Source organism: Callorhinus ursinus, unplaced genomic scaffold (assembly GCF_003265705.2).
Source record: "Callorhinus ursinus isolate GAN/ISIS: 27379988/994484 unplaced genomic scaffold, GSC_fseal_2.0 scaffold9, whole genome shotgun sequence".
NCBI classification, from domain to species: Eukaryota; Metazoa; Chordata; class Mammalia; order Carnivora; family Otariidae; genus Callorhinus; species Callorhinus ursinus.
This window is the reverse complement of record NW_027397071.1, coordinates 61,033,745-61,059,616: the sequence shown is the minus strand read 5'-3', so window position 1 is coordinate 61,059,616 and position 25,872 is coordinate 61,033,745. Positions and strand designations below refer to the sequence as shown.

At 38.7% G+C, this 25,872-nt stretch overlaps 1 protein-coding gene across 1 annotated transcript in view; it reads left to right on the top strand.

Moving 5' to 3' along the window:
- Positions 1–5,810: 5,810 nt before the first annotated feature.
- The window catches only part of RNF11 (ring finger protein 11), a 39,831-nt gene continuing 19,769 nt past the window's right edge, over positions 5,811–25,872 (top strand). Inside the window, exon 1 of the mRNA XM_025871576.2 lies at positions 5,811–6,391. Coding sequence (XP_025727361.1) covers positions 6,269–6,391 — 123 coding nt within the window. The 5' untranslated portion in view covers positions 5,811–6,268. The remainder of the gene's footprint in view (positions 6,392–25,872) is intronic.

Sequence of the window (25,872 nt, the reverse complement as noted above, 5' to 3'; positions counted from 1 at the left end):
AGAAATACCATTTACATTAGCAACTCCCCAAAATGAAATACTTATGTATAAAGTTAACAAAATATGTAGAAGACCTATTTGAGGAAAACTACAAAATTCTGATGAATAAAATCAAATAAGAACTAAATAAATGGAGAGGGGCGCCTGGGTGGCTCAATCGTTGAGTGTCTGCCTTTGGTTCAGGTCATGATCCCAGAGTCCTGGGATCGAGCCCCACATTGGGCTCCCTGTTCCGTGGGAAGCCTGCTTTTCCCTCTCCCACTTCCCCTGTTTGTGTTCCCTCTCTCACAGTGTCTCTTTGTGTAATAAATAAATAAAATCTTAAAAAAAATTTTTTTAATAAATGGAGAGATAGTCCACGTACATGAATAGGAAGACTCAATATTGTTAAGATGTCAGTTCTTTCCAACTTGATCTATAGATTCAATGCAATCTCAAACAAAATCCCAGCAAGTTATTTTGTGGATATCAACCCCGATTCTCCATTTTTATGGAGAGGCAAAAGATTCAGAATAACCAACAGATTATTGAAGAAGAACAAAGTTGGAGGACTGATGCTACCCTACTTCAAGGCTTACTATAAGGCTATAGTAATCAAGACAGTATGGTGTTGGTAAAAGAATGGACAAATAGATCAGTAGAACAGATACAGATACAGTCAATTGATACAGTCAATTGCCAATAGCCCAGATACAGTCAATTGCCAATAGCCCAGATACAGTCAATTGATCTTTAACAAAGGAGCAAAGGCAAGTAATACAATGGAGAAAAGATAATCTTTTCAACAAATGTACTAGATTGGGCTACACACCCATGTGCAAAAAAATGAATCTAGATGCAGACCTTACACCCTTCACAAAAATTAACTCAAAATGGATCACATCTAAATGTAAAATGCAAATATATAAAACCCCTAGAAGACAGCATAGAAGAAAATCTACATGACATTAGGTTTTGCAATGACTTTTTAGATATAAAGCATGGCACAATACATGAAAGAAAATAGATAAGCTGAGTTTAATTAAATTCAAAAATTTCTGCTGTGTGAAAGACAGGGTCAAGAGGATGAAAAGACAAGCCACATACTTGAAGGAAATGTTGTAAAAGACATATCTGATAAAGGACAGTTCTGTAAGATATATAAAGAACTCTTAAAACTCAACAACAATATAAACAACCCTCTTAAAAAAAACACAGAAGCCTCACCAATTAAAATATACAGATGGCAAATAAGTATATGAAAGGAAAATTTCAGATAAATGGAAATTAAACAACAATGAGTTTACCACTATACACCTGTTAGTATGGCCAAAACCCAGAATACTGACACCAAATTCTGGGGAGGATATGGAAAAACACGAACTCTCATTCGTTGCTGGAGGAGATGCAAAATGGCACGGCCACTTTGGAAGACAACTTGGTAGTTTCTTACAAAACTAAACATATTCTTAACATACAATCCAGGAATTGTACTCTTTGGTATTTACCAGAATTAGTGGAAAACTTTTGTCTACACAAAAACTTGCAGACACACTTCTGCGGGAATGTAAAATGGTACAGCTTCTGTGGAAAACAGTGTCGCAGTTCCTCAGAAAATTAAACAGAATTACCATGTGAACCAGCAGTTCCACTTCTGGGTATATGACTAAAGAATTGAAATCAGGGTCTCAAAGAGACATTTGTATGCCCATGTTCATAGCAGCATGATTCATAATAGCTAAAACATAGAAGAAACCTGTGCCCATCAATGGATGAATGGATAAGCAAAGTGTGGTATATACATACAATGGAATATTATTCAGCCTTAAAGAGGGAGGAAATCCTGTAATATGATACAACATGGATGAACCTTGAAGCCAGTCACCAAAGGACAAATACTGTGAGATACTTAGTTAAAAATCATAGAGACAGAATGGTGGTTGCTGGAGAGAGAGGAGAATGGGAGTTATTCTTTAATGGATAGTTTTGGTTTTACAAGATGAATAAAGATCTGGAGATGGATGGTGGTGATGGTTGCACAATATTATGAATGTATTTTTTCCCACTGAACTGTACACTTGAAAATGGTTAAGGTGAAGAGTGCCTGCCTGGCTTAGTCAGTTAGGCATCCAATCTTGATCTCAGCTCAGGTCTTGATCTCACGGTTGTGGGTTCAGGCCCACGTTGGGCTCCATGCTGGTTGTGGAGTGTACTTTTTAAAAAAATGGTTAAGGTGGTAAATTTTAGGTTAAGTGTTTTTTTACCACAATAAAAAAATTGGAAAAGAAAACCCTGTGCGTGGATGTTTATAAGCAGTTTTATTCATAATTGCCAAAACTTGGAAGTAAGTAAAATGTTCTTCATTGTAAACTGTGGGACATTCAGGGAGTGGAATACTGTTTAGTGCAAAAAAGAAATGAGTTATCAAGTCATGGACAAACAAGGAAGAACCTTAATGGTATATTACTAAGTGAAAGAAGACAATCTGAAAAGGCTCCATGCTGTATGGTTCCAACTATATGACATTTTGAAAAAGGTAAAACCATGGCGACAGTAAAGAATCAGTGACTTTTAGGGGCAAGAGAGGGATGAATAGGTGGAGCACAGATTTTTAGGTCAGTGAAACTATTTTGTATGATGCTATAATGGTGGATACACATCATTATAAATTTGTCCAAACCCACAGAATGTACAACAGCAAGAGTGAACCCTAACATAAGCAAGGATTTTGTGTGTTAGTCATGGGTCATTGTAGGCTCATCAGTTGTAACAAATACACCACTCTGGTGCAGGACGTTGAAATGGGGGAGGCTATGCATGTGTAGGGGCAGGCTGTATATAGTAAATCTTTGTACCTTCTGCTCAATATTGATATGAACCTAAAACTTGTCTACCAAGTAAATCTATGGACTCTATTCTGAATACAAAAGGACAAGTGTGGATTTATGGGCAAGGAACAGGGTGGGATCAGTGGACAAAAAATTAGTAAGAGGAAACATCAGGGCTAAGAGGAATTCTGGTTAAACCTCCTTGATAGGATTTTTGCTGAAGGCTGGCTGAGGTTGTCAGATACACGGGTGGGGTTAAACTGACTCAGATTTTTGCTAAAACTGGAATAAGTAGCCCCAGGACAGAACTCAGGTTTAGGGCCTTGAGGACTTTAGAGGAGCCTGACTAGAGTTAGGTCAAGGAGAGTCTTTGTCACTGCAGTAGTCCTGATTATTACTATTTTCGATTTTAAATTATGTTTTGTGATTAGGTCACACTCTGGTCTACAGGGCACTCTCCAAGAGCTCCTTTCTAAAGCTGAATTAGGAAGAAAGATCACTGAATAGCTCCTTTCCCCACATGTGGATGACAAAGGCATTTAAGATGTCTTCCCCATTCCCTTGTTTTTACATACTGAGAAATACCAGGACGAAAATAGTTGTAGTCCTTTTTCATAGCTAACAATGGCAACTGGTACATGATTCAAATCCTGGCTTTAGCCCTGAATCCATGTGAATCCATGTTTCTACTCTTGCAAAACGGGAATACCAATGTACACCTTTCTGAGCTCTTACATGTATGGCTCAGGCTAATAAAAGTCAGTTATGACTACATATTTAAAATTGTTGTAAAATATTCATATATTACACATATTATATAATACAATAATAGATCCCATTTATTTTCTATTGTTAACATATGTTCCAACAAAGTGAAATCGGGACAGCTACATGAAGAAAGTGGTTTTTAAGGAGGGTCTTAAGAGATGGCTGGAATTCAACTGAAGGAAACAGCATGGCAAAAGGTCAAAGGTGGAAAAGCATAGTGAAAATTGAGCGCATAGCAAGTAGTGTGAAGATGGCTGGAGTGTAGGATGCCTGGTTGGAGTTGGAGTCATATGGGACATAAAGATGGGACCAAATGGTGCAAAGCCTTAATGACATGCTAAATTTCTGAACCACAAGTCTATGAAAGCTCTCTGATTACATTTTTCATGGCAGTAGTGTGGAGAATGGGTTCATGGTATAGAAGCAAGGGCTTTATTAAGAAGCCGTTGTAAGAGTTCAGAGGAGACAAGGAAAATGGCAACGGGAGGTCGGGGGAGAGCCAAATGCCTGAAATTTTTCTCCCAGGGAATCCATTTTACTTTTCAAGCTAGAGAATTAAGTAATGATTCTTGAGGATGAATGGAAGATTCTGATACAAACATGGCATAAAGGATCCCATTTTTAGTGGGCAATATTAATGGGAAGGAAGCTAAGTCTTGAGGAAGAGAGAATGCAGCAAAAAGCTTATATTTAATATGGGATATGAGTCCATTTAAGTAAGTAATTTTGTAGAATAGGGACTCCAGAGTTAGAGTACTCATGCCCATACCAGTTTAACAGAGTCCTACCTCCAAGAATCTTTTCTGATCCTCACCCAAATGGTCTAATCACTCTCCTTAGGACCCTCTAAAAAGCTTTGGAGGCGGGGAGAAGAGGAACTCATCTGTTTACTTGTCTTCCCAGCTGGACTCTGGGCTCCAATAGAGACAAGCCAGATCTGGTAAACCAGTTTCCCTAGTGCCTAGCATAGGGTCTTGTGAGGGGAGAAAAATAATCAATAAATGGTGAATAAAAGAAAGGGAGTCAAGACCCACTTCTTGTCTTCTGAGAGCATTCTCATCTTTCTTGTTTCCTCCTTCCCACACATTGCCTCTTGGGCTCTTTGTTCATCCAACCAAGAGATCCTACTCTACCTTAGGCAATGTGTCAGGCCATGCACAGAGGAGGGACAGATGATTCAGCCTGATTAGGTTGTGACAGAGAAAAGCTCAAGGACCAAGAACACAGAGAAGGTGACTAACCTGGACTGGAGGGTTAGGGGAAACGAAGATGAGTGTAGGAAGGCTAAGTAGGAATAATGGTTAGCCTGATGAAAGGTAGAAGGTCTGGAGTGAAGGAGAAGTGATCTAGGGTCAGAAAAACAATATGCGTGGGTGGCCTGGTTTGCTCAGTTCCTTCATCGTCTGCCTTGGGCTCAGGTCATGATCTCAGGGTCCTGGGATCAAGCCCCGCATCTGGCCCCCTGCTTAGCGGGAAGCCTGCTTCTCCCTCTCCCACTCCCCCTGCTTGTGTTCCCTCTCTCCCTGTCTCTCTCTCTGTCAAATAAATAAATAAAATCTTAAAAAAAGAAAGAAAAACACTATGTGTAAAGGTCTCAGCCAGTGGGAACGGTCTTCTAAGATAACCAAAAGTACTTTATTTAGACAGCCTGGAGTTTAGAATATTTGAGGAGACAATGTTGCTAATGAAGATTGGGGAAGTAGATTTGTAAACCACTTAAGAATACTTAGTCATAGCAGTCATAACAGTTTTAGGAAGCCATTGAAGGTTTTAAATGGGGGATCAGACTTACATTTTAAAAAAGATTATTCAACTGTACAAATAGTGGATTGGTTCATTAGTGAGCTTGGACTTTATTTTGAAAGGATAAAGGGGAAGAAGCCATTTAACAGTTTAACCACGGGAGTGACACATTCAGATAAGGGTTTATAAATAGATCACTTGGCAGAAGGCGGTGAGAAGACTGTCACAGTGCGCAGGTAAGAACAGAGACAGCTGGGATGGAGAAGTGGAAGTGGGGAGGCACGGGAGACTAGAGAGAGGTTTCTGAGTCAGGTACTGTGCCAACTGTCAGGGAGAGAAGCACAAACTGACGCAGCCCTAGGAACAGCTGCGGGAGGCGGAGAAGGGGGCGCGGCCGCGCAGCCGGAGCCGCCCACGGCTCCCGGCGCCGGGGGCGGGACCAGAGCACGCACGGCGGCGTGACGCAGGACCGCAGCTGGCCTCGTTCTGGCCGCCGCCGCCGCTTTGAGGCGGAGTAGGATGAGGCCCGCGGCCGCGGCTCCGGCGTCAGCAGGGGCAGCAGCAGCTGAGGCAGCAGCTGAGGCAGCCGCGACGGCCGCGCCCCCCCCCCTTCTGACCTGGATTAGGCCCAGCAGCTCCGTGGCCGCCGCCGCCCCGCGGGGGGGGGGGGGGGGGGAAGGCTTCGCCCCCCCCCCCCCCCCCCCCATTGCCGCCTCCCAAGAGGCAACCGCCGCGACCCCAGCGGAGCCCGCGGCCCAGCCTTGAGCCCCCAAGTCCGGGGGCTGGCATGAGCGGCCTTTCGGCGGCGCCGGGGGGCGGGGGAGCCGCCGCCGCCTGAGCCCCGGCCTGCTGTCGGACCCCACCTCGCTGACCGAGGCTGACCGCGAGCGTGCGAACGACCCCGTCACTGCTTTCTTCCTTCCCCAGATCACACATCCTAGCCCCGGAAGATGGGGAACTGCCTCAAATCCCCCACTTCGGATGACATCTCCCTGCTTCACGAGTCTCAGTCCGACCGGGCTAGTTTTGGCGAGGGGACGGAGCCGGATCAGGAGCCGCCGCCGCCATATCAGGTAGGGGAGGGTGTGTGTTGGGGAGGAGGGGGTGCGAGGAGTAGTGGCAGCTCCTGGCCGAGGTTGAGGGGGCTTCGGGGCTGTCACTGTCCCTGGCCTCGGCAGGGCCTCGCCGCGGGGGCGTCCACCCGCTTAGGGCAGGGACTGAGGGTGATTGCTCCCCACTCCTAGAATAGGGGGGATCCTTCACCTCCCCTCAAGAACGGTGTGTGGATGGTATCTGTCCTTGAGTTCTGGGATCATATCCCCTTGAGTGTGTGATTCTATCCCCTTGGCCAGTGACTGGTGGTTCGCTTGTGGAATTTGGGAATGACATTTTTCTGCCTTTATGTCTGAATCGTGTAGTCTGAGCTGTGCGGTTTGGGGAATGGATTTCCTCATCGCGCCGCCAGCTGGATTATGGGTTCTGGATAGGTGGTTGGCCCCCACCCCATTTATATTGTCATGTATGATCATCCTCTCCTCCCTCCTCTCCCTGTACCCTGTGTGTTTATGTTAATTGGATCTGGTAGGTGTTCATTTCTCCTACATGAGAAAAGATCTTCAAGTGGTGATTTTAGGCCGTCGACATCAAGAGTTAACTTGTTTATATATATGTATGTATTAATTTTAATCCCTCCTCCTTTTGCTCCACCCCTATGACACACCTTTTAAACGCGCTGATTCAATAAAACTTGAGTATCTTGAACTTTGGAAACGTTTAAACCTGACTTAAATACCTTCTGTTAGTCGTGGTTCTCCCTTTGTTATCAAAGACTTGCTCCTAAACAGTTTCATTGCTTTTTGTACAGCAGTCATCAGTCCCATATATGTTTACACAATTAATAAAAAACTAAGACCTCTTGAACTCAAAACAGATATGTAGATGTTATAATCCATAATGTATATAAAAACCTTTCCTCTGTTTTTCAGTTTTCAATGATACTGGTTAAAAACTTTTTTTCCAGAGGGGCTTGGATAGTTAAGTGGCTTAATTTTTTTCCTGAAGGGTGTTTAGTTTTCTAACTGGGCAGTCTCCTTTGTTGTTTCATGTGGTGACATCATTATCTAGTGTTATTCTTTTCTCATTTCTTTGTAAACCAGTGTCTCATCACACCAGAAAAACCTGATCACATATGTTGGTTTTCTGAATAAAACCTTCAGGGTCCTTTCATATAAACCAATGAAGTCCAGTCTTACTTGTGGCATATAGAAGCCTCCATGATTTACCTTTTACATTCTGTATTCCAGGCCTACCAAACAACACGAGTTATTTGTGTTCATATCTCTCTGCCTTTGCTCTAGTTGCTCCCTCTGCTAGGATTCCTTCCTCCAAGGTCGGCCAGGTGAACATCTAATCCTCTTTAAGGACTCAGCTCTCCTGTCACCTCTCCCAAGTCTCTATATTCTCCTCCCTCCCTCTGTGAATCCATCACTCAGTTGTTTGTGTACCACTCCCGCCCCCCCACTTCCATAAGCAGCACTTGTAACACTTGGGTGTTATGTATGTTTGCATCATTAAGGCATTTCCCTCTTCCCCTAGTGTAAGCTGCTTGCAGTCACCTGTTATGCTGTTATATCCCCAGTATCTGGCTCATAGTAAATACTTGGTAACTTGTGGGATAAGTGAAGACTATAAGCCCTTGAGAACAAGGACTGTGTCCTCAGTGCTTGGTGAAATTACTGGCACTTAAGAGGCACTTAAATGTTGAATGAATTAATGAATTTGAATTCAGTACCATGTGTTGTAAGTTTACACACCTGTTTCTTCCAAAAATTGTCACAGGGAAGTCTTTTCATCTTTCTGAATTTTGAAGCAAGTAAATTGTTTATATTTCACTCTTCATTTCCTTCAAATACTATAGGACAATATGCCTATTTCAGTTTCATGAGCAAATGTTTTTAGAGGTATGATTTTTATTTCAAAATCTCCTTGCATGCTCCCTAATCCCTTTCCAGGCAAATTGAGTATCTTAATTGCCCTTTTTCTCTTACCCTTATGATAGATAATACAGTGTTAAGGATAACTTCTATAGAATTTTTGGGACTTGTATTTGCTTTTTCCAGGAGGACTAGATGATAATGAGAAGTTTTTTGGTATCATGAAGGGACATTTTTTTGAAACATGTTATTTGTGACAGTGGGAGTTTTTGTGGTTGCCCTTTCCTGAAGTGAATGACCCAGATACTGATATGCAAATTTGGTATCAATTGAAAGAAAACTTTAAAAATGGGAGCATAAAAAGAAAAAGCTTTGTCCCCTCCCAAAGGAAATAAGATTTTTTAGGAATGGTTAATTTAAATGATCTGAGAAATACCAGTCCAAGGGAATGATTTATATTTTCAGTGGACAGAAGTAGCATTTTTTCTTCAAAAATAGTATGTAACTAAATGAGCTACAGGAATAATAGCTTATTTCTTTAAAGAATAGTCTCAGCTGCAATAGGATTTTTAAAAATTTCATAAAGGGAATAACTGATTATAAAGGAACACACTTAGAATTTTTCTGTAGCAGGTAGCTAAAAGATGTCCTTTGTTTTTGTGTTGCATGACGTACATATATGCCAAGAGCTCTGTATAATAAACTTCTAAGTTCCAGTTATTTCCTGTTAGCAGGATCTGACAGATTATGCCTAAAAAGTAAACACTGAGCCATCATGGCTAAAGTTTATAGGAAGTACCTGTGTTTCGTTAGTATCCTCCTAACTGGTCTCACTGTATTCACCCTTGCCTTCCCTATAGTCTGTTCTTTTTTTTTTTTTTAAAGATTTATTTATTTATTATTTGACAGAGAGAGACAGCAAGAGAAGGAACACAAGCAGGGGGGAGCGGGAGGGGGAGAAGCAGGCTTCCCGCTGAGCAAGGAGCCCGATGTGGGGCTCAATCCCAGGACCCCGGGATCATGACCTGAGCGGAAGGCAGACACCCAACTGACAGAGCCCCTCAGGCGCCCCTCTATAGTCTGTTCTTAACCCAGCGGTCATTCTGGTAAAACAAATCATGTCACTTGGCTCAACCTTCTTTGGATCTTCATTTCATTCACAGTAAAAGCCAAATTCCTTAGTGCCCCATAAACCCTGCATAATCTATATACCCCCACACATACCTCTCCTGACGTGTCTCTTACTAACTTTTCCCCTTTCTGGCATCCCTTTAGCCTCTCTGGCCGCCTTGTTCCTAGGATACTCCAGGACCTTTGTCCTGGTTGTTTTTATGCCTGGAGTGCTCTTCCCCAGGTATTACCGTGTCTGACTCCCTTACCTCCAAGTCCACTCAAATGACACCTTTATAAACCCTTTCTGAACACCCTATTTAAAATTACAACCTGCCCTAACACCCTGGAATTCTCCGTTACCCTGTTCTATTTTTTCCCCATAGCATTTATCACTTTCTAACACACTGTCTTTACTTATGTTTATTGCTTATTATTTGTCTTCTCCCACGAGGGCTAAGCTTGAGGAAAGGAGTTTTTTTTTTTTTTTAATTGTTGAACAGTACCTGGCACACATTAGACACTCAGTTATTGGTTGAATGAATGGATTTCTTTTAAATGAATTAATATATTTGAGGCCAATGCAATTATAATGTCTTGTAAGAACTATGCCTATTCCTAGTGCCTTCTTTCCTTTATTATGGATCATTTTTAAGGAATCCTAAAAATCAAATTTCAGTAACATTAAATATAGGAATTGGTTTAAAATAATTATAAAATTTAGGGTTTCTTTTTTAAACTCTGTATATAGTCTATAACAAAATGTTTATGAGAAAGTACTTGAATCCTTGTCCTTAAAGAAATGGGAGGGAAGAGGTTAGAGCTTTTCTTGAATTATAAGGTAAAAACAAAGAAATTGGGCACACCCTCTACTCTGTCCTTCCTGAAGGTTTAAAAAGAATACAAAGGAAATCTGCCCATCAAGGGCAATCTTAGAAGGGTTGTAAGAGGGAAGACAAACCATGAAAGGCTGGAGGATGAGTCCATAAGAGGAAAGGCCAACTGGTAGCCCAGTGCTGAAAGAAATATGTGAACAGGTTGAACTACCTGAGTGGGGTACTGTCACTCTAAGACCCCCTCTCCCCCATTTGTCATATGCTAATTCAAGAGTAGCACTTTGTTGAAAAGAGTTTAATATTCATTGAACAACAACAAAAGCCACTTTACAGTATTTCTGTGTGCTGTGTATATATTTATATACATGCAAAGATTGGTATCTCGGTTTTGCAGTAATTATATAGTTTGAGATTTACTGATCTCTTCCTCCTGTCCTGTACTTTGACTTTGTGATTAATTCATTTGGGATTTTAAAATCGAGAAAATAAGTTGTTAATACTGCAGTGAGTGCAAGTGTAGCTCTGGTTTTGGAGTCAGATGGATCTGAGTTCAAATTCTGGTTGTCACTTACATGAAAAATATGAAGAGAGTTATCAGATGATAGATGTGTTTTGAGGAACTTCTTTGATGAATAACAAAACATTTTGGATATTTCAAATTGTGACTGAATAAAGCTTCAAGATACTTTAAAAAAAACTCATTTTCCTATAGAACTCATTAAAAATAATCCTCCTTTAAGTCTAGAATAAAATAAAATACTTATTTTTAACTATTTAAAGCTGTAATAATACCTTGTTTTTCTGATAGCAATATGAAAAATTGAAGATTTTTTTAATGTATTACATTTTCTCTACTTTTTTATTGGAAATTACTTAAATCTGTATTTTGCATATCTTCATCTTATTAAATTATTTAACTTAAAAGTTTCCTTTGTGTGAAATTTTATCCCTCCCCTCTTAAAGTTCTGTCTTTTCATTAAGGTGCAGATCAGGTCCAACCTCTTTAATAAAGCCTTCCCTGACCATTTTAATTTTTGTTTGTAATATTTATCTGGAAATCATGTATTGCATGATTATTTAGCTTTTAGTGCTTTAACAATGATTTCTCCAGATTACAATTTCTTTAAAAATAAGAATGATGTGGGGGCCCTGGGGTGCCTCAGTGACTTGAGCATCCAACTCTTGTTTTCTGCAGAGGTCATGATCTCAGGATCATGAAATCGAGCCCCACTACAGGCTTGGTGGGGAGTCTACTTGAGATTCTCCCCCACTCTTGTGTGTGTGTGTGTGTGTGTGTGTGTGTATACTTTCTCATAAATAAATAAATGGATCTTTTTTAAAAAATGAGAATGATGTGTTAAGATTTTAAAAAATATCTCAGTTGAGTGTAATGGCATCCTACACATTGTAGATCCTAGTGCCTAACTTAGAACTGTGCCTTCTCCCTCCTATGCTGTTAACACCATGATTGAGGTCCTCATTACTTCTCCTGGTAACCTAATTGATGTCGCCTCTCTTCCCCATTCATTTCATTCCTCAATGCTAGATAAATCTCTCTGGATCAGATCCCTTGCCTCTTAATGCTTAATGATTCTTCATGACTTATTACTGAAGATCTCTGTATTAGCAGTAAGTCATGATCTGGCTCTTTATATACTTTTCCAGCTTTCTGTAGTCTTTTTTTTTTTTTTAAGATTTTATTTATTTGACAGAGAGAGACAGCGAGGAACACAAGCCGGGGGAGTGGGAGAGGGAGAAGCAGGCTTCCCGCTGAGCAGGGAGCCCAATGCGGGGCTCGATCCCAGGACCTTGGGATCATGACCTGAGCCGAAGGCAGACACTTAACGACTGAGCCACCCAGGCGCCCAGCTTTTTGTAGTCTTGTATACAACTTATACTCTGGTCAAATTGAACAGTTTGCTATATTCTATGTATGCCTTCTGCTCTCCGGCCTCTGCCGTTGCTCTTCTGTTCCCATTGCCCAGAATTCTCTTCCCTTAATTGTTCCTGGTATAAGTTCAGAGTTTCAAGATCCAGCTTATATGCCATGAATCTATTTCTGATTTTCCCCAATTTGAATAACATCTTAATATGAACTCCTTTAGCACTTTGTTTACCGTTCTTAGGGCACTTTACCCTTCCTTGATTTTAATTATTTATAACAATGTCATATCTCCTCTGCTAGACTCCAACTCTGATGATTCAGCTCAGTAGTTTGCTAGAACTATTTTCACATAGCAGGCACTCAAATACTTGAATAAATGTGAGAATCAGTTAATTGCATTTTTCTGTAAGAGTGTGAGATTTTATGGTTCTTGCTTCTATATAAATTATCCCAGAATCCTGTGCTTTGGCCTGTGTACCATAAAGGATTCTGCTATTTTTCTCTCCCACATTATTTTCTGACTATTCATTTTTGTTCTGTTACTTATTTATAAAGTATGTGAGCTTTTTCATTTGAGTTTGGTTTGTGTTCTGTAGTTCGGCTTGCCTTTTTTTTTTTTTTTTTTTAAGATATTTGCTTATTTGTCACCATTGTTGCAGGGGTTATTTATACCCAGAACCCATTCTGGATGTCCTTTAATTAAGGCTGATTCTTTGCCATTAAGAATGTATGTACCTTTAAGAGTAGGACAGTCTGTCAGTGTTTAATTCTAGAGCTAATTATAGGGTAACTTGAGAAGATAGGGGTAATGAGTTACTTGGTGCATAAGATCTGAGAAGTTGACTTCCTTAAAATATTTTTTAGTTAGTACTTTCTAGAAATCTCCATATTTTATAAAATTTCGATTAAAATCTTAATACTTTAGGTAGAATGAAATTCTTTTAAAGATCTTAATCTTATTTGGCTTCTAAATAGAAAAACTGTCACCGAATGACTAGTATAGGTTCTCCCTGACATTTTTCTTCAACTTGTGCCACTTTCTCTCTTTTGTCTTCTGTCTTTACTGTGCCTTAGCCAAGTTAAATTCTATAAATGAGGAGGGGAATGAAAGGAAGATAATTGTAAGTACAATTAAAATTACAGGTTATATTTGTCATCTTGCCTGGAGCCATTTCTGAATATAATTATTTTCTATGTATAATCTTCCTTCAAGGAAAGAGTTAGGGATGATGTACTTCTGTCCTGTATTCAAATAGGTTATTAAAAAATAGGCTGTAACAAATTTATAGAAGTTGATTCCTTAACCAGTAACTTTTAATACTGAATATAATAAATATGATAGTAATATGCTCAGAATTCAGGATTTTTGCAGTTGTGATACAAATGAAGTGGTGGAGATACCAAGGACTTTAAGAGTGGAAATGTGAGTCAAAGATATAAGGAAAAGCTGGCTAATAGACAGCCAGAGTGTGTGCTTTTAATGGCAAAAGAGATTGCTGCGTGGAATTGAAAAAGTAAAGTGATTAGGGAGAACTAAATATATTTGGCTCTTGGATAATCTGCCTGACCTTTTGATTTTGATATTCAATTTGGCTTTATGGTATGTTTTTGAAATCTTCGAAGAGTTCCTTATTTTAACTGATCAAGAATACTTTTGAGTTCAGTTGAATATGAATGCACATATACCTATCTTTTAATTAAATAGCCAACCTGGAGTGTGTTCCCAAAGGCCAGTTGAGTAATTATCTTGTTACTTAATTTAAAGAGCATACAGTAAATTAACTAAGGGATATGAAAAGTATGGGAATGAAGAAAGCAATCTTCCAGATATATTTGTTTCTTAATTTATTGAAAATTTTCTGAATTCTTATGAAACTGAATGGCTTTAAGAAGAATGAGACTTTTATAACAGATACAACTAGTTAAAATTACATGTAATTTTGTATAACAGTGTAATTCTTATTTGTGGTGAAAAAAGTTTATCATAAACTGAGTAAGTAAGGCTTTAAGAATAGAAATGAGGACGCTCCATAACCAGTTATGGCCTATTTCCAACCCCCAGAGTCTCTCCCATACATCCTCCAACAGTCAGTACCCCTTCCCCAAATATAACCACTATTCTGACCTTGTCACCATATATTTGTTTTGCCTTGTTTTGAACTTGAATAGTTTGTTCAACATTGTGAGATTCATTTATGTTATATTTATGTAGCAGTAGTTTTTCATTGCTATACAGTATTCAATTGTATAAATACATTTTTACGTATTTTTTTCCAATCCATTCTACTGTTGATGTATATTTGGGTTCTGTTAGCTTTTAGCCATATAAATCTGCTGTGACCTTTTTATGTACATAATATACATACTAATTTTGGGTACATAGTTTTTCCTGTGACATTTTATTACAGAAATTATCAAAAATAGAAACTGACAGAATTGTATGAACACCCATATTCCTACAAATTAGATTCCATACATTTTGCTGTTATTGTTTTGATACCTTTTCAGTCCATCTTATTTGTTGATGTATTTCAAAATAAATTGATAAATAGTTTTACAAAGTGGTTCCATCAACTTATATTCCTATCAGCTATGTATGAGAATTCTATTTGCTCTACATCCATACAACACCTGGTATTACCAGTCTATTTTATTTTAGACATTTTGATAAGTGTGTAGAAGTCTTTCATTGTGGTTTTAACTTGCATTTCCCCCATGAGGAATGCATACCAATGTGCATACTACTATGTGGTCTTTTGTGATTGGTCTCTTTAACTTAGCATAATGTTTTCAGGATTCATCTGTGTTGTAGCATGTATTAAGACTTCATTCCTTTTTCTTGTGAAATATTCCATTGTATGAATCTACCACATTTTGTTTAGCTATTGTTCAGTTAATGAACTTTTGGGTTTCTGCTTTTTGGCTGTTAGAATGCTGCTATGAACATTTGTGTACAAGTTTTTATATGGATGTGTTTTCATTTCTCTTTGTTCTACACCTACCAGTGGAATTGCTGTGTCATGTAATTCCATGCTTAACCTTTTGAGGAACTACCAAACCATTTCCAAAGCACTTACACCATTTTACACTTCCACCAGCGGTGCATAAGAGTTGCAATTTCTGCACATTGTTGCCAAAACTTACTGTCTTATTATAGCCATCTTAGTGACTATAACGTGGTATCTCATTATGGTTTCGATTGCGTTTCCCTAAAGACTAATAATGTTGAGCATCTTTTCATGTGCTTGGCCATTTGTATATCTTCTTTGGAGAGGTATCTATTCAAATCCTTTACCTATTTTTAATTGGGTTGTCTTCATTATTGAGTTGCAAGAGTTCTTTATATATTCTAGTCCCTTGTAAGATATGACTTGCAAAAGTTTTCTCCCCTTTTGTGGGTTTTTTTCCACTGTTTCAGTGGTATTATTTGAAGCACAAAAGTTATTTTATGAAGTCCAATTTTTTTCTTTTGTCATTTGAGTTTTTGATGTTGTGTCTAAAAGTTTTACCTGACCCACAGTCACAAAGATTTACTCTTGTGTTTTATTTCTGGTTCTCACATTTTAGGTACAGATCCATTTTGAGTTAATTTTTATGTAAGGAAGGCCCAGATTTATTCTTTTGCAAGTGACTATGCTATTGCTACAGCACCATTTGTTGAAAAGAGTATTTTTCCTCCATTGTCTTGGCATTCCTGCCCCAAATCAATCATCCATAAGTGCAAGGATTTATTTCTGGACTCTTCAGTTATGTCCATTGATTTTTTTTAAGAGGTTTTATTCATTTTATTTGTCAGACCACGAGAGAGGGAACACAAGCAGGGGGAGTGGGGCTCCCTGCTGAGCAGGGAGCCGGATGCGGGGCTCTATCCCAGGACCCTGGGATCATGACCTGAGCAGAAGGCAGATGCTTAATGACTGAGCCACCCAGGCACCCCTGTTCCATTGATTTTTATGTCTATCCTTAATGCTAGTACTACACTAATTCTGTAATAAGTTTTGAAATCAGAAGTGTGAATTTTCCAACTTTGTTCTTACTCAACATTGTTTTGGCTATTCATAGTCCCTTTTAATTCCACATGAATTTTAGTATCAGCTGTCAATTTCTGTAAATAAGCCAGTTGGGATTTTGATGTGACCACTTGAACCTTTTTTGTTTAAATGAACCTACATTGAAACATCATTATCATCCAAAGTCCATAGTTTTTATTAGGGTTCACTCTTTGTGTATACTCCGAGTTTGAATAAAGGTATAATGAGATAGATCCGCCATTATAGCATTCAGAATAGTTTCCCTGGCCTAAAAATCCTCTGTGCTTTACCTGTTCATCCCTCCCTCCTCCTAACCCCTGGCAACTACTGATCCTTTTACTGTCACCAGAGGTTTGCCTTTTCCAGAATGTCATATGGTTGGGATCCTACAGCATGGGGTCTTTCATTTAGTAATATGCAGTTAAGGTTCCTCCATGTCTACCCATGGTGTGATAGCTCATTTCTTTTTGGCACTGAATAGTAATCTATTGTCTTGATATACCGCAGTTTATCCTTTCACCTACTAAAGGACATCTTGGTTGCTTCCAAATTTGGGCACTTATGAATAAAGCTGCCCTAAACATCCATGTGTAGGTTTTTGGGTGGACATAAGTTTTCACCTCCTTTAGGTAAATACCATGGAACACAATTGCTGGATCGTATGTTGTAAGAGTTTGTTTAGTTTTGTAGGAAACTGCCAAACTGTCTTATAGTGGCTGTGCCACATTGTATTCCCACCAGCGATAAGATTTCCTGTTGCTCCACATTTGATATTGTCAGTGTTTTGGATTTTCCCATTTTAATAGGTGTATAGTGATCTGTTTCATTGGTTTTAATTTGCAGTTCGCAGTGCTTCTCAGTGTCAACCCCCTCACCCTTAGTGGGACAGGATGGCAAGAGGGAGATGAGGTTGCATATTTCCCTTCCTCCATGTGGTAGGCTAAAGCCGGTTGGATTTGAGTATTTCCATTTGTTCAGATAGGTTAGGCTCTGATAAAACCTCTGCAGGTTGGCTCTGGCAAAGGTTTTTCCTGAGTGCAGGCCTCCTTTTCCCTACCCCTGTTAAAAACATGAGGGGATTTTTCTCTTGATATTTACTATGAGGACCTGGTAGAGTTCTTGAAGATAGAGTCTTAACTCAGACTTGTCTGAGCTAAACCTCCAGCAGTCTTATCAGTTACAGTTCAGGTTTTCCTATGCCAGCACTGGTTCTGCTCATGGGTTTCTGCTTCGGTAAGTTTTGATTTTCTGTATCCACTTGTCTGTTTCTCCCAATTTTTGGGTCAGCAGTTTACCCTGTGACATCGCTTCTGTGACAGATAAAAAGAAGAGTTGTTCATTTTTGTTTGTTCAATTTTTTTTTTTTTGGTGGTTGTTAGAGTGGAGTGGCAGTTTGTAAGCTCCTTACATGCCAGACCAGAAACTAGAAATTCTTAATTTTCATAATAATTCTATGGAAGTGAATATTATTCTATCTTTTAGATGAAGAAAGAGCCTTAACAGCAGAGCCAGGCAGCTGTGAGATTTGAGTTTTAGACAGTAGAGGTAATTTGTACAGCATGGCAAAGGACTAGTGGAAGAACGAAACTGTAGTAACACCAGATTTGGCTCAAAGGCAAATCATGGGAACATGGGAGTCCATTTCTAGTAAAGTTAATCTGTTGGGAGAATGGGATATTGGAATGAAGTGGCTTTAACAGTGATAATTGAAGTAATGAGACTCCTTTATAATGAAGTGAGTCTTCTAAAAATATTTCGTAAATCATGTAAAGGTAGGTTTCATATAGCACAACAGTGTTCTTCTAAATTGACAAAAATACCTCTGTGCTTAATATCTATTTTGTCATTAGAGGATAAGCAGCCCTGCCAACTCAGTGCAATATTCAAGGTAGCAAAGTGTGTTTTGGTATTTACATTTCTTTTCTGTCAACTGGTAATTCCCCTTCCTGTCTAACCTTTCTCAACCAAATCAATATAAGAAATGGCATATTCATCATCAGTTGGTATTAAGGCACTCCTGTCTATTAGTTGAGGCTAATTGCAGTATTGTGAGGATGTGTTTTATTTAGTGTTATTTCCACTAGTCATTTGTATTCTGGTTTTTATTGTGGTATTTTTTAAATGTGGAAGTAATAGAAGTAGATTTGGAGCAAAGTGGGCTCTGAAGCTTTGGGAACTAAGTAGTCCATTCAGGGTACTGGAGGAGCAAGGAGGTCCAGAAAACAGGTCTCTAAAATAAAGTAAAAAAAGAGATGGAGTAGTAAAATCACACAGGGGACTGTAGTGGATCCAGTGTAGAAAGTATAATTGCAATTAGATTTAAGTGATATTGACCAGTTCAAACAGGGATTTATTTTGGATAAGTTTGGGGTAGAAAACTTACTAAAATACGTTATACATTTTTAGCATTTTCGTCAACATTTTTTTGTTCCAGTATACTTACCAGAGGTAGTAACAGTCTCTTACTGAGACTAACTCTCACCTGGGTCCTTTTTCATCAAACTTCACAGCCCTCCCTTTGCATTGTCACTTCTTCCCCACAAATCACTGAAATACTGACTTCGAGCAGACTTTCATTTTATTGATTCAAAATTACTAGATTAGTTTATTATACTCTGGAAATAATAGAGGGGTATCTCCAGAGTCTGGAATTATGTAGGACTATTTGTTATTGGGTGCAGCCTGATCTAATTTTAATTCTTGCACCTGCTTTTTATCATTTCCCCCCTCATTTTCTTTTCCCACTGTCAGATAGTTCTTTATCTGCTGTTAATGCATCTGCCCTTGCTGTGCCTCTCATTCTGCATATTGGAAAACCAGATAATCAAGCTTGTCATATTTCCTAGCAGCTGCCAATAGAAAGATCCCAAATACAGTACCTCTGACTAAAGCAGCATTTTTATTTGTGAATAAAGTATTTTGGAATTTGTATACATGGTACCTTTTTTTTTAAAAAAAAAATATTTTTAAAATTCCCTTGGCTTAAATTTGCTTAAGTCAGTTAATTTTAGCATGAATTCCACATGCATATGAGAGTAGAAAAACTGAAAAAAAGAAGAAACCTTAAAGATTGAGGTAAGCTTATCAGTGTTTCATTTTTCACATATGCCTCTCCCTCTCCTCCCCAACTGTCTTTCATTCATTATCTGGAATTTTCTCTCCCTAGATTGTATTTCTCAAAATGCTTTTTATTTATCCCTCAAAACATGCTTTAATTAGCTATGACTTTTTATAAGCTCTAAATTCTTAAGTTCAGTGTAATCTTTGATGAATACCCTTTGGTCCCACAGATCCCTGTAGATCATGGATAGAACTAACTACATTTTAAGATAACTGATTTCCTTGGTAATTTTATATATGTATTCAAAAACACCATCTGAGAAGTGGTCCACAACTTTCACCAGATTGCCAAAGGTTTCTGTGCCACAAAGATGGTTAAAAATCCCTGAGAGGCAGTCTCTAGTTGCAGGTCATGAGCTCATATCACTGCTGCCAGAAACCACAAAGCCTTTGGGGTTTGAGCCACAGAGTTCTGATAGGTGTGTGGTACAGGAATTCGGTTAAATTTTCTTTTTGCAACACTATTAGGTAAATTGTCAGACCTCATTTATGAAATGAAATTCTCAAATCTATTAAATTAACTTGAAGTATAATTTCTTAAGTCATAGATGAGAAATTTTAATATCACGAGGAAAATGACAGCATTATAATTTCAAAAAATTGCTAAGAATATAGGCTTTCAAACATTTCTTGGCGCCTCAATAATAAGTACATTTTATACCATGTTTCTGTTTATAAAAACAGAAATTTCATAAAGCAGTGTTGCCCTGCATATATTCTGTATATTTTAATTCATTTTCTAAAAAGTCCTTTGATCTTTAAAACTGATTTTATAACTCAGAGTAGATTATGACTGTTTAGAAAACATTCCAAGATGTAAAGCCAAAAAGATAAGATTGTGAAATACATTAAAATATTTTGTATGTCTAGCATCTCAAACAAGATCTCTTAGGAATTCAAACATGGTCTGTAAAGCAGCATTTTAGAGAAGTGGGTACACATTTGCACCCTGGGTGTAGTCATTAAGCTGACTGGTGCCGGGTCCTTTACATTTATTATCTTAAGGATTAGGGACTTTATCCTAAAGCAGTGGAAAGCTAGCCACTAAAGGATTTTAAATGGAGTTATGGGTGAGATGATTATGTAAATTAGACTCACATTTGAAAGATCTCTAAGAGCAAATAGGAAGGGGATAGTAGACAAGGGAAGACTAGTTAGGAAGCCCCTGTATTAGCTGATACTGTTGGGTAGGGTGTTGGCAATAGAGATGAAGAGTTATGAATGAATAGTGTTGATATTTAAGAAAAGCAATTTAGTAATGGATTATATGAAAAGAATGTATCCAGGATATTAGGATATAAAAAGAGCAAGAACAGGATGTATTGGGAGAAGACTGGTTGGGGTATAGAAATAGGGCAATAATGGAATGTGGAATTGAAAGTGGATGAGTTTGTTTTAGTGAGAAGGAATTGATCATATTTATAAGCTGATGGGAAGGATCTAGTGAGAAAAGGTTGAATAGGGAAAGCAGCAAAAACCCACAGTGTAAATTTTCTGAGAAGATGGAAGCAGATAGAATCCCCATAAAGATAGAAGAATTGGCCTACATAAAAGAAAACAATTATGATTTTATGATTAAAATATATGATTATAGGGCACCTGGGTGACTCAGTCATTAAGCGTCTGCCTTCAGCTCAGGTCATGATCCCAGGATCCTGGGATCAAGCCCCGCATCAGGCTCCCTGCTCCACGGGAAGCCTGCTTCTCCCTCTCCCACTCCCCCTGCTTGTATTCCCTCTCTTGCTGTGTCTCTCTCTGTTAAATAAATAAAATCTTTTTTTAAAAAAATAAATAAAAAATATTATAACTAAAATTATGTTTAAATAAGTGATCCATTCATGTAGTCAAATTCTGTTAGAGTATAGATGAAAACATCTTATTTCTGTTTTGTAGCCACTCAGTTCCATATCCCATAGGCAACTTGTTTTTTGTGGATCCAAGAGATTTTATACACGTGCAAGCAAATACAAAAAGGGGTCCTTGCTGACCCCTTTACACAAAAAGCCCACTACACGCACAATTCTGCACCTTACTTTTTTTCATCTCTGTCGGTATATGAAAAGCTTTATTCTTCCTTAGGGCTGAATTACTTGTATGTAATATATTTAACCAGTTCCCTATTTGGTGGACATTTAGGTTGTTCTTCTACTTTTGATAGCACCTCTATTTTAATAAGATGGAAAGATTAACTGGAGATAGGTACACACATGGGCAGGGGTGTAAGTTTGACTCTGGGACATCTAAGGGGCCTAAATTGATTTGAGTGCAGAATGAGGTGCTCTGTTTTGGGACCAGCAAATAGAAATGGAATATTTAGGGTTAAAGAGCTGATGAGTGGAGATTTGTATTTGGTCAAATGAGCAGGAATTCATTTAGGGAAATCTGATCTGGTCTTGGAGGTGAAGAGTCACTGGACTAGAGTTAGAGACAACAGCCAGGAAAATTCCTGAAACTACATGTTTTGTCAGTTGAAAAGTCACTTTCAGAAGTTACCTTTTAATAGAGAATTAGAACTACTTTTGGTAGCTTCAAATGGGACCTCTCCATTCAACGTTAAATGGATCTAGCCCATCTAGAGGGCAAGAACTGTTTTGGGTTTAGAAACTGTAAGACATTACTGCGTAATTTGCAAAGCATTTCAGTTTTCTGTTTTTCAGTTCTAGACCTGTAATTTTATTCTAAAATAGAAACCTTGATTAAGCCTAAGTTATTTGTTTGCAAAGTGAGTGAAGACACCTTCAAAGTGGTTATAATTTTTTCAGCAACTTCAAGGTATCTGTGATGTCACTCACACTGGATACCAAGTATAAGATAAAAACATGAAACAGGAGACACCTGGTGGCTCAGTCGGTTGGGCGTCTGCCTTTGGCTCAGGTCATGATCTCAGCATCCTGGGATAGAGTCCTGCGTTGGGCTCCCTGCTCAGGGAGGAGCCTGCTCTGCCCTCTGCTTGCCGCTCCCCCTGCTTGTGAGCTCTCTCTCTCTCTCTCTCTCTCTCTGACAAATAAAATCTTAAAAAAAAAAAAATGAAACAGTACAAAGTCATAGGTATGGTGCCCGAGGAGGGTTGAAGTGGGGGAGGGAACTTGGTTAGTTGTTTGAGAGGGCTTCCTGAGTGCTAAGTTCTCAAATCAAGAATTCCCTTAACCCCATTATTTGAATTTTTCCCTCATATTCCTTCAAATGGTTTTTCTCTTTCTGTGGCAACCATCGTAAGTCCGTGTGTTTCTTAATCCTTTCTTTAATAACTCTTGAGAAACTGTAAGCTACAAATCCTCTGTAGAAAGATGCACAGAATTTTGCATGCACTTTCAAGGAATGTATTTACTCCCTGAAGCCCTGGACCTCAGATGAACAACCTCTGGTAAGTTATGTCAGACTTCTGTTCTACCTTCTTTCATTGCCATCTTCAATATATCTTGTCTACCACTGTCAAAATATAGCCTTTAGGTTCTACATCTTGCTTGATTCCTCAGTGTCTGCAATTTAATATAAAGGCCAAATATTTAAGAACATTTTCCTCTGCTTTTGGAGATTTGAATGGATGTGACAAGGTCACACAGCTCTTTTCTAACACCAGACTGAACCAAATTTTCCTGACTTCTGACACACAGCATTTGTATGTACCTATCTCTCAGTTAATCTTTTGTTAAAATAGAGGTGCTATCAAAAGTACAAGTCATTGGATTTCATTACATAATTCTAAATCAAGAGTGGTTTATGAACTTTAAAAATATTTTGAAGTTTGTTAACAATCCTTGTTTTATAGTTTTATACTTTAAGTGTAAAAAACAAAGTTAATTTCCACTGATTTGTATACCTTTGCATCCCAAGATGCATTGTTGAAACCAAATGTTGTTTAGGTAATATTCATAACCTACATGCAAGGAACTCTCAAATATATATATTTGACTGATTCACTATATCTTACTATAATGGAGTTAATACATGCTACAACACAGATGAACCTTGAATACATTATGCTAAGTGAAAGAAGCCAGACACAAAAAGGTCATATATTCTGTGATTCCATTTATAAGATATATACAGAGTAGTCAGGTCCATAGAAGCAGATGGTGGCCCTATGGTTGGAGAAGGGGGAATGGGTAGTACTACCTAATGGGTACAGAGTTTTATTTGGAGTGATTACAGTATTTTTGAAGTAGAGAGTTAGTGGATGCACAAGTGTTAATGTACTAAAGGTCACAGAATTGTTTTGTTTTTTAAGATTTTATTTATTTATTTGATAGAGACACAGTGAGAGAGGAAACACAAGCAGGGGGAGTGGGAGAGGGAGAAGCAGGCTTCCCGCGGAGCGGGGAGCCCGATGTGGGGCTCGATCCCAGGACCCTGGGATCATGACCTGAGCCGAAGGCAGACTATTAATGATTGAGCCACCCCGGTGCCCCGAATTATTCTCTTTAAATTGGTTAATTTTATGTTACGTGAATTAACCTCCATTTTTAAAAAGTGGAATTAGACTCCACTGTGTACACGTCATATTCTTAGCAGAATTAAATACACATTGTGAGCTATCTCTATTTTTTTTCAGCTTAAAAATTGGATTTTTATAAATTTTTTAAAAAATTTATTTAAATAATCCCTACACCCAGTGCGGGGCTTTGAACTCATGACTCTGAGATCGAATTGCATGCTCCCCTGACTGAACCAGCTAGACGCCTCTGTATTTTTTTATTTATTATTTATTTAAATTTAAATTCAGTTAATTAACATATAATGTATTATTGGTTTACAGAGGTACTGTGATTCATCAGTCTTACACAATTTACAGCGCTCACCATAGCACATACCCTCCCCAATGTCCATCACCCAGCCACCCCATCCCTCCCACCCCCCACCACTCCAGCAACCCTGTTTGTTTCCTGAGATTAAGAGTCTCTTATGGTTTGTCTCCTCTCTGGTTTCGTCTTGTTTCATTTTTCCCTCCCTTCCCCTATGATCCTCTTTTTCTCAAATCCCTCATGTCAGTGAGATCATATAATTTTCTCTGACTTATTTCGCTTAGCCTAGTACCCTCTAGATCTATCCACGTCATTGCAAATGGCAAGATTTCATTTTTTTGATGGCTGCATAATATTCCATTGTACACACACACACACACACACACACACACCACATCTTTATCCGTTCATCAGTCGATGGACATCTGGGCTCTTTCCATAGTTTGGCTGTTGTGGATATTGCTGCTATAAACATTGGGGTGCACGTGCCCATTCGGATCACTACATTTGTATCTTTGGGGTAAATCCTCAGTAGTGCAATTGCTGGGTCATAGGGTAGTTCTATTTTCAACTTTTTGAGGAACCTGCATACTGTTTTCCAGAGTGCCTACACCAGCTTGCATTCCCACCAGCAGTGTAAGAGGGTTCCCCTTTCTTTGCATTCCCAACATCTGGTTTCCTGAGTTGTTAATTTTAGCCATTCTGACCGGTGTGAGGTGGTATCTCATTGTGGTTTTGAATTGTAGTTGATTTGTATTTCCCTGATGCCGAGGGATGTTGAGCATTTTTTCATGTGTCTGTTGGCCATTTGGATGTCGTCTTTGGAGAAATGTCTGTTCATGTCTTCTGCCCATTTCTCGATGGGATTATTTGTTCTTTGGGTGTTGAGTTTGATAAATTCTTTATAGATTTTGGATGCTAGCCCTTTATCTGATAAGTCATTTGCAGATATCTTCTCCCATTCTGTCCATTGTCTTTTGGTTTTATCGACTGTTTACTGTGCAAAAGCTTTTTATCTTGATGAAGTCCCAATAGTTCATTTTTGCCTTTGTTTCCTTTGCGTTTGGAGAGTGTCGTGAAAGAAGTTGCTATGGCCGATATCGAAGAGGTTACTTCCTCTGTTCTCCTCTAGGATTTTGATGGATTCCTGTCTCACATGTAGGTCTTTCATCCATTCTGAGTCTATTTTTTTGTGTGGTGTAAGGAAATGGTCCAGTTTTATTCTTCTGCATATGGCTGTCCAATTTTCCCAACAATACATACACATTGAAATGTTAACTATGGTTGCATTAGAGTACTGAAAATATGAGTTAATTTTTATTTCTGTGTAATCATATGTTGAAGAGACCGTCTTTTTTCCATTGGACATTCTTTCTTGCTTTGTCGAAGATTAGTTGACCATAGAGTTGAGGATCCATTTCTGAGTTCTCTATTCTGTTCCCTTGATCTATGTCTGGTTTTGTGCCAGTACCATACTGTCTTGATGATTACAGCTCTGTAATAGAGCTTGAAGTACGCAATTGTGATGCCACCAGCTTTGGTTTTCGTTTTCAAAATTCCTCTGGCTATTCAGGGTCTTTTCTGGTTCCATACAAATTTTAGGATTACTTGTTCCAGCTCTGTGGAAGAAATTGATGGTATTTTGATAGGGATTGCATTAAATGTGTAGATTGCTCTAGGTAGCATAGACATCTTCAATATTTGTTCTTCCAATCCATGAGCATGGAACGTTTTTCCATTTCTTTGTGGCTTCCTCAATTTCATGAGTGTTCTATGGTTTTCTGAGTACAGATCCTTTGCCTCTTTGGTTAGGTTTATTCCTAGATATGTTGTGGTTTTGGGTGCAATTGTAAATGGGATCGACTCCTTAATTTCTTCTGTTTCATTGTTAGTGTAT